Source organism: Leptonychotes weddellii, chromosome 4, assembly GCF_054177405.1.
Source record: "Leptonychotes weddellii isolate Sample4059 chromosome 4, ASM5417740v2, whole genome shotgun sequence".
NCBI classification, from domain to species: domain Eukaryota; kingdom Metazoa; phylum Chordata; class Mammalia; order Carnivora; family Phocidae; genus Leptonychotes; species Leptonychotes weddellii.
Window position 1 is genome coordinate 31,026,647 of NC_138372.1, and position 8,506 is coordinate 31,035,152.

Here is an 8,506-nt window from a genome sequence, read left to right on the forward strand (position 1 = left end):
CCAGGCTCTGGGGCAGATAGACAACATTCCTCCTGCTGCCCAGATCTGAGAATTGTGTTCGAGCCCTAACAGCAGCGGACAGAAGCCCCTCCCTTCCTAGGAATGCCTCAGCCCGGCAGAAGGAGCTGTGCCACGTCAGCCAATCGACTCAAGCCCTGCCTAGGAAACACCTGCTGATCCTCCTCCCTCCCCATGCACACCCCCAGGGCTTACCTGGATGCAGGTTAGGCAGGTGAAGCACCTCCCCGGAAATGGAGCTGGAGTGCCGCATCTGCCTGGCCCTGCCTGCTCTGATCGGATCCAGCACTTCCAGGCTTCTTGTGAGTGCCCCATGGTCCCCTGACCCCCAACGCCCCCACTTTCTCCTACTGGCTCGGCCTGAGAACCTCCACCCACCCCCAGCCTGGCCCCACTGGCCCAGCACACCTGTGCAAGCACTTTCAGACCAGTGAAGGCACAGTCCTGAGGAATGCTGGGATTGACTCCAGGTCCCCTCCTAAGGCCCCTCCCCCACCTCCCTTGGGAGCATCTGCACCTGCTCCTCCCACCCTGTGTGCTAGGCTGCCCCTTCAGAGGGGTTGTGAAGGACAGACTCATGGGGAGTGTATACTGTGGAGGGCCATGTTCATCATATTCCTGGAACGACCCAGGACCTGCATCCTATGTGTAAAGCAGAGGTCCTATCCTGAATTGGAGGGGAGAACATTGTATTCTTTTATTTAAAAAAGCGTTCTTTAGGCATCTCTGCAGGCCCTGGAATTCCCATTGGAATTTTGAAGTGGAGATGTCAAATGACTCGCCCCCATCCTTCAAGATAAATGTTATTGTCCTCACTTTTCCAATAGGGAGACTGAGGCTCTAAGAGGAGAACTCATCTGGGGCTTCTCTGACCCTCCCCTAAGCCCCTGTTCTGACTCACCCACACACCGGGCATTTATCACATATATGCACCTGCTGTAAGCTGGGTTTCCTTGAGGGCAGGGACCACACTGCTTTATTTTGCCCAGTTTGAGTCATGTTGGCTGGCTGTTAAACGAGTAACCACTGTCAGGTCCCTCGCCCAAGTCCCATGGCTGGTAAGGACAGCAGCTGGGGTTCAAGGACAGAGCCCTCCTCCCTTTGCTCCACTTTAGAGAAATCCTAGAGGAGGAGAATGGCATGAGGGGGTTGGTGAGAGGGAGAATGGAGAAAGGAGCAGGAAGAGGGGCGTGAGTGGGGGTGATGAGGCAGGAGGCATGGGGATGGAAGCAGGGACTATGTGGAGAGAGGTTTACAGGTGGCCTCCCTGGGACGTGCACTTCACAAGGAAGTAGGAAACATGAGAGGAGGAGGTCTGGGCTAAGATGACGAGCTTGGGTCAGGAAGTGTTGCATCAGAGATGACTAGGGAACATCAAGGTAACATTTGGCTTTGGGTCTGGAGCTTAGGAGGGAGATCCAGGTTTGGGGGAGAGAGGGATTGGGGCACCAGCAGCTGTGGATAGGAAATCAGATGAGACGTTGGGGAAGGAGAGAGTTAGGGATTAGATCCTGACCCACAGAGAAGTAGCTGCAGTCCCAAGAGAGAAGGTTCAGGGTCAGGCTGCTGGTTCCAGAAGGGTTAAGTCATAAGCCCCCTCCCTCCCCGCAACCCTCCCCCCAGGAGCCAGCGGTGACAGCTGAGGCCATGTGAGTCTGATCCTGAATGAGGCTTTATCTCTGCTCTCGGTCCCACCATCCACTGTGGCATCAGCTCCTTCGGCCAGCCGGGATGGGACAGGCAACTGAGAGAACCAGAGAGGTCAGGGGCTGGGCCAGGGGCTTCCCCGGAGGGGTGGGGGAATGTGTTCTGTGGGGGAACTCTCCTGGGGCCATTGGAGAGGCATTCCCAAGTGGCAGTGCTGGGGAGGGGTCTGTCGGGGGACACTGGGGCGGATTCCCAGGGATCATCCCCCAGGCTCCCAGGAGAGACCATAAAGGGCGAGTGGGCTGGGGAGGTAACAAGTGTGATCCCCCCTGCAGGTGATGGTGACCATACCCTGGACTGGGAGAGGAACGGGACTCTGGGCCTCTAGCTGCCAAGCAGGTGGTGGGGGGCTCTAGGCCATGACCCGCAGCCTGTAGCCCCGACGCTGCGCTCTGCCCTCTACCCCGCCCGCCGCCATGTCTGAAGGAGAGGCTCCGGCCCCGCCGGCCAGGGGGCTGCCCCCAGACATGCTGGCAGAGCAGGTAGAGCTGTGGTGGTCCCAGCAGCCGCGGCGCTCCGCGCTCTGCTTCACTGTGGCCGTGGTCCTGGTGGCGGGCTGTGGGGCGGGGGGCGTGGCACTGCTGTCCTCGACCAGCGGCCGCTCGGGCGAGTGGCGGCTGGCGACGGGCACTGTGCTCTGCCTGCTGGCCCTGCTGGTTCTGGTCAAGCAGCTGATGAGCTCGGCCGTGCAGGACATGAACTGCATCCGCCAGCCCCAGCACGTGGCCCTGCTGCGGAGCGGGGGAGGGGCCGATGCCCTCGTGGTGCTGCTCAGCGGCCTGGTGGTGCTGGTCACCGGCCTGACCCTGGCTGGGCTGGCTGCCGCCCCTGCCCCGGTGCGGCCAGTGGCCGCTATGCTGTCGGTGGGCATCGGCCTGGCTGCCTCGGGCTCGCTTTTGCTGCTGGGCTTGCTGCTCTATCAGGTGGGCGTGCATGGACACTGTCCCCCTCGCCATGCGGCCGCCCCCTCCAGCCACGGCGACCACAGGGGCAACGGCGGCATCTTCAGCATCTCAGGCCAGCTGTCTGCCGGCCAGCGTCACGAGACCACATCCAGCATCGCCAGCCTCATCTGACCGAATTCCCCTTTTCGGCCACCTGCCTCAGCGGCCACAGAGCTGTGCCGGGGTGTGAGCGGCCGTGAGTGGGTGTGTGCTTGCACGTACATGTGCAGAAGAGTGTGTGTGAGTATGTACGTCTCCCCAGGACTTGTGCTGTGGGACCACGTGTCCCCATGCCACAGGAAGGCGTGGGGTGTCTCCCCAGAACTGGGGGTCTGTGACCCTGGAATGGTCAGTCTACCTGTCCCTCTCGAGTCCCTGAAGATTCTTGGCCCCTATTCCCAACACCCCTCAGATGCCACCCTGCCTTGTGACACCTATCAGGGACTTCCCAGGAGTGACTGTTACTTGCCTAGCCCGGAGACCATCCCGGTGGCTCTTCACTGAGGAGAGTAACTGGTGACAAAGTGGAAAGAACATGGGCTCCACGATGTGCCAGGACTGGACTGGAACCCCCTCCGCCCATCTACCACTCACCAGCTGGGGGCCTGGGGCAAGTGACTTGACTTCGCTGAGCTTCAGTTTCTGGAGAGTCACAGTCGTGGTCATGGAAATCGGTCGTGAGGGCCACATGCCATCGTGTATGGAAGGACCAGGCACATGGCAGGTGTGCAATAAAAGTGGTGGCCGCTGTCATTGTGATTGTCTGTCCCTCGCCATCTTACCTAGAGACCTTCCCTCCCCCTCCCCTTGCCCACCCCCAACAACTACCCTTCTCCAGGGAACACTGTGCCTCTCGCAAGCTGACAAAACGTGCTATGTCCCCAGTCAGGCCTGTGGTTTCTCCTTATAGGTACTGCGGAGGCGAGCTGGGGTGAGTGGATGCTTCCCTTCAGGAAGGTGGTGGGTTTCTGGTCCCAGGGAGCGGGCTGTAGAGAGGAGTGTGGCCCGAGTACTTCACATTTGCTCCTGCACTGGTTCAAGATAAAGCCTGAAGCACTGGGGTTTTATCAGCTGGTTTCTCTGGAGGCTGCAGCTCCCTACCCCACCTCTAGGACCAGAACATCTTGACCCCTGTAGTTGCTGCACCGGCTGGCCTTCCTCTGCACCCCACCCCCGCCCGCCCCTGAGGCAAGGGAGGGCTGTGTGAAACCCCCCTGGGCTGTAAGAGTCACTTCCTGCTTGGGGTCAGCCCTAGAAGGGATCGCCCTTCTGCAGTGCAGAACTTCCTGGGTGGCAAAGATCACCTCCCAACGTTAGTTTCATCACTCCTGCTTCTCAGGGTCAGATGCCGCGCAGCCCGGCCAGGGCCCCAAGAGAGGCAGGGACACCAGACGGGCCTCCAGGGGGCGCTAAGCATAGAGCTACATGTGCTCTGATGGGAGAAAATTGCTTTCAGGGGCCAAGATCTAGGGGCCCTCCTGGAGAAAACGCTGAGCTGATGGATGAGGGAAGGGCGTTGCCAGCCGAGGAGGAAGCCAGGTGAGCGGAAACAAGAGGCCATGTACGGGAGCACGGGGACGGCAGAACCTTTCCCCGGGAACTATGGCATCTCAGACCCCACATATTCAACATCCCATCCCCCTCATCCTCATCCTGAACCATCTCCTCGTCTCACCTGGGGGCTGTGGCCTTCACCCAGCACCCAGGTTAGAAAGCTCGGCGTGGTCCCAGACAGCACCCTCACTCCCTCCTTATCCGGTGTCCAGTGACCACATCACCACCTGTGGACTCCCCCACACATGTGCATGGGGTGCTCAGCTCTCCAGGCTCACTCCCAGTGCCCTCCCCATCTCTGCCGGATTTGTGCAGCCTCCCCTCGGCCTCCCTGCTTTTGCTCTTTTCTTCTTCAGTTTACCTCCCTCCCAACCCCAACACACACACTTGAGCCACAGTGACTATTAGGGGAGGTGATGGGGTTGGGGGAATGTAACCGCCAGGTGACCCGTGAGCTGGACCCAGGCGATGGGAGGCTCCTCACCCCTTCTCCTGTCCTTGAAATGTGTGTCCCGCTTGCCTCTCCGGCTCCTAGAAGCTGCCCCAAGGATACAGCCTTGAGACAGTGGTGTCGTGGTGAGACTATCTGGATGGTACGAGAGACTGAACCCAGTGAAGGCCTCTGTATAAACTCTTACGGTCTGACAGGCAGGTGCAGAGATCTTGTCTTGTAGCCACCCAGGAAAAGCCTCATAAGTAAGTTCCCTTGCCCATTACACCTGCCAGCCACCGATCTAGAGTGGCCTGTCTCCGTCCCTGGTCTCTTCCTGCCCTCCACGTACGAGGTCCAGTTTCAGACTATACCTGGGAAGCTCCAGGTGGCAACCCAGTGCTGTCCTAAAACGGACTTACGTTCAGGTCCTTCCCTGATCCCCCACGGCATGCAGACTAATGTACAGGCTCATGATTTGGCCTCCCTCGCACCTCAAAGCAGCCCATGAGCCAGCCCCACGGAACTGCTGTGACCTCCCCATGTTCTCTCACTTCTCCCAGCGTTTGTTTCTCCTCCTTGCCTTCATACCCTTCGAGACCCAATTCTCTAGGCATCTTCCCCAACCCTGTCCCCCCAAACTAACGAGTTGCCCATTTTCTATGCCGGGCCCCACAACTGTAGACACCAGTCTGCAGTTCTTTCCCTGTGTGCCTGTCTCCTGAATCAGGATTGGGGTGTTGCTCATCTGCATATCCTTTGTTCCCAAGGTGGGCCTGACACATAGTAGGAGCTTTACTGGATGAATGAATTACTCAGCTTGGTCGGATGGCAATAGGTATGCGAGGATCAGGGAGAGACCTACCCAGAACGGGATGGGTCGGGAACTTGGGCCACTGTCCACTGTTGGCCCAGAATCTTTCTGCCCCCAAATTCTCACTCTTCCAGGGCTCCCATTCTCAACAACTCCAGGGCCATCAGAGGACCATAGACTGCCTCTCCATCCTGTAATATGGGGAGAAATCCTGTTTCTTTTCATCTGAGACAGGGTTAGACTCTTTCACGATATTTCTTTTAAAAAACTAAAGGAAGGGTGCCTGGCTGGCTCAGTTGGTGGACCCTGCGACTCTTGATCTTGGGGTCATGAGTTTGAGCCCCACGTTGAGCCTAGAGATTACTTTTAAAAACCCAAACAAGGGGCAGAAGGTTTGTTTGAGAAAAACAAACAAATAAAATGCTACAACAAAAACAAAAAAACTAAAGGAAAATAGAAACACAGGCCTAGAGAAAGGGGAGGGGATGAGTCCTATCGCACAAATGTCCGAATAAGCAGCCATTGCCGACAAGGCCCATGTTGAGCTCTCCTGGGAAGGATGCCAGATGAAGAATATGGCCCTTGCCCCCGAGGGCCGTTCTAAAGGGCAGTGGAAACCTCCACACCCAGCTATAATGTGGGTCTGAGCAGGAGCTGGGTCGAGGTACAGGCAGGGCAGAAATGCTTCTGCAATCACTAAAGCTGACTTCCCACAACCTCCCACCTCCAGCTTGTTTGCTCAGAGCATCTCTCTAAATCCCATCTCGGTCCACGCTGCAACCAGACATCCACTGGCCCCTCCTGTCTTCCCTCCCCCTCCTGTCTTCGTCTCCCTTCCGGTTAAGATCCCATGGCCCATCATTTCACCCACTCCTTGACAGAGTCCTCAACTCCTTAGCCCCCCTCTCCCCGTCCTTTGGTACCACTGCCCCAGCAAATCCCCCTCCTTGGATGAATCCACCCACGGTGGATTATTATGCTCACGGTGAGCGGTTATTAGAGAAATCCGCACGGCCAGGCTGCCTGGTGTCACCATGAATTCCTCGTCACCCATCTCAGCTGGGCTGCCATTCTACTCATCAGTTCCACTGTGCTTCCCTGGTCAGCTCCTGCTTCCACAGCGGCGGCCCCTAAGTTCTCTCCATGGCCTTCAACCCCAGCAACACCCCCGCAGGCTTGGCCTCCCTGTCCCGAGAAAATGAGTCATGTAGCGGGAAGCCTTCACCTTGCTCCTACCAAATAGCTCCACCTTTACTCCCATCTGTGGAATGGCCTTGTCGGCCCAGCTGAGGAATTTGGACTTTGTCCTCAGGACAATGAGAAGCACGGAAAGCTTTTAATGAGGAAAGTACTCTGGCCAGAACAGGATTTGGGACCAGCTGGCTGCAGAGCCAGGAATTGACTTTAGGAGTAAACGAATCCGAAGAAACGTCCAATCAATCCCAGAAGGGCCATTTCCGCTGGCCCCTGAGGGATGAGAAGCAGATGGCCAAACTAGAGAGATGGAGAAGAAAGACTACCCCAGAAAGAAGGAAGAGCAGACGGAGGGTCCAGAGATGAGAGAACTTGGCTCCTTCAAGGAAACAGAGGGTTTGTGTGGCCGGAACGGGAGCGTTCACCGGCAAGAGGCAAGGGGTGCAGCCAGGGAGGAGCCCTGGGCCAGTCCCAGGCTTCAGAGGCTCCATAGTAGGTACACCATTTCTTAAGGTGAAGAGGAAGCCGGTGAAGGATTCTCAGCAGGGGAATGGCCTGGTCCGAATTGTGTTTTAGGACAATCATTCTGCCTGCCTCACAGAGAATTAACTGGGAGGGGCAGAAATAGGGAGAGAGGAATCCTTCGGCTGATGAAAGCATCTCCAGATGCGAAATGATGGCCGCCCAGACAAAGGGGTGGCTGTCAGGACAGAGCCAAACACAACAGAGCTGATGGACATTCGGAGGGTGGGACCAACCTGTCTTGGTGACTGAGGAGCTTTTTAAGCTGGGAGAGATGTGATGGGTTGATAGAATGTTGATAGGACAAGAGGGTTAAGACAGAAGGCAGAGAAGAGGCTGTTCTTAAAGTCCCCAAGCGGAGAGGCAGGGAAGGCAGCTCCAGGGCACGCACCGGAGGCCTTGGGCTTAGGATGCCACTGTGATAGGAGAAAAGAAAGAATGCAGACCAGGGAAGTTTGGAGCAGGAAGTGGAGGGAGGCCCTGGCCAACAGCTATTCTCCCTGCGACGCAGAGGCCGTTTTAAAGAGCTGCTATGGAGGAGAGGTGAATCTAGCCAAGGAAACAGCAAGGTTGCCGGAAGCCTGGAGAGCCCCTGGGAGGCTGGACACCAGGCATTAACACAGGCTTTTCGCAACAGCATACAGAGGCCAAGATGCAGGCCTGGGGGACAATGGGGCAGGTAAGGGGAGGATGTTAGCGAAACGTTGACCTAATGGACCCTGAAATCTAAGCTGGTATTGGGTAAAAAGCAAAGCTAAGCAAGAGCTGATGGAGAGACCGTGGAGGTCCCCATCGGGCAGCAGGGGAGGTAGAGAGAGGCACTTGCCACAGGTTCCTCCTGGGCTCAATAGTCACATTCCAGGTTCTCAGCCGTGTCACCTGGACAGATACTGGAAGAACGTGTTCCAGAAACTTATGATCTGTTCCAATCTGGGTGGTTCTTACATTATATCCAGTTACATCCCACGTGAGACCTCAGGCCTTCTGGGGACACTCAGTTGTCTAGAGGAGCTTCCTCCAGGCCTCAGGGGACCAACACATGCCCCCTCACGCTCAGCTGTCTGCACGCCGATGGGGGCTGCCTTCTCGACTGTTGCCCAGGACCTGTGAGGCTCCTCTGGGCATAGCCATGGAAGTCAGCCCCAGGGACTGGCTTGGAGCATACCACTTCTACCCTCGCAGCCTGCCCTTCCAAACCTGGAGCTTGCGCCCTGAGACTTCTCAGCTCCCATTCACTCGGGGAAGGGGGGTGCCAATCCCGGGCAGGATGGGAGCAAGTCCAAATACCAAGAGGTTCCTTCTCTAGATCTGTTTTATCGGTAC

General features: G+C 57.2%; 1 protein-coding gene across 2 annotated transcripts; it reads left to right on the forward strand.

Annotated features, from left to right (window-relative positions):
* Positions 1-139: 139 nt before the first annotated feature.
* On the forward strand, positions 140-3,422 carry TMEM125 (transmembrane protein 125). 2 transcript variants are annotated; one of them, XM_031020973.2, is made up of 3 exons: positions 140-320; positions 1,642-1,779; positions 2,001-3,422. In XM_031020973.2, exon 3 carries the CDS (start codon positions 2,142-2,144, stop codon positions 2,799-2,801), a length of 660 nt encoding a protein of 219 aa, XP_030876833.1. In that variant the 5' UTR covers positions 140-320; positions 1,642-1,779; positions 2,001-2,141; the 3' UTR covers positions 2,802-3,422. The 2 variants fall into 2 exon arrangements, with proteins under 2 accessions (XP_030876833.1, XP_081674364.1); XM_081818238.1 differs by lacking the exon at positions 140-320 and adding an exon at positions 1,235-1,397.
* Positions 3,423-8,506: the final 5,084 nt, after the last annotated feature.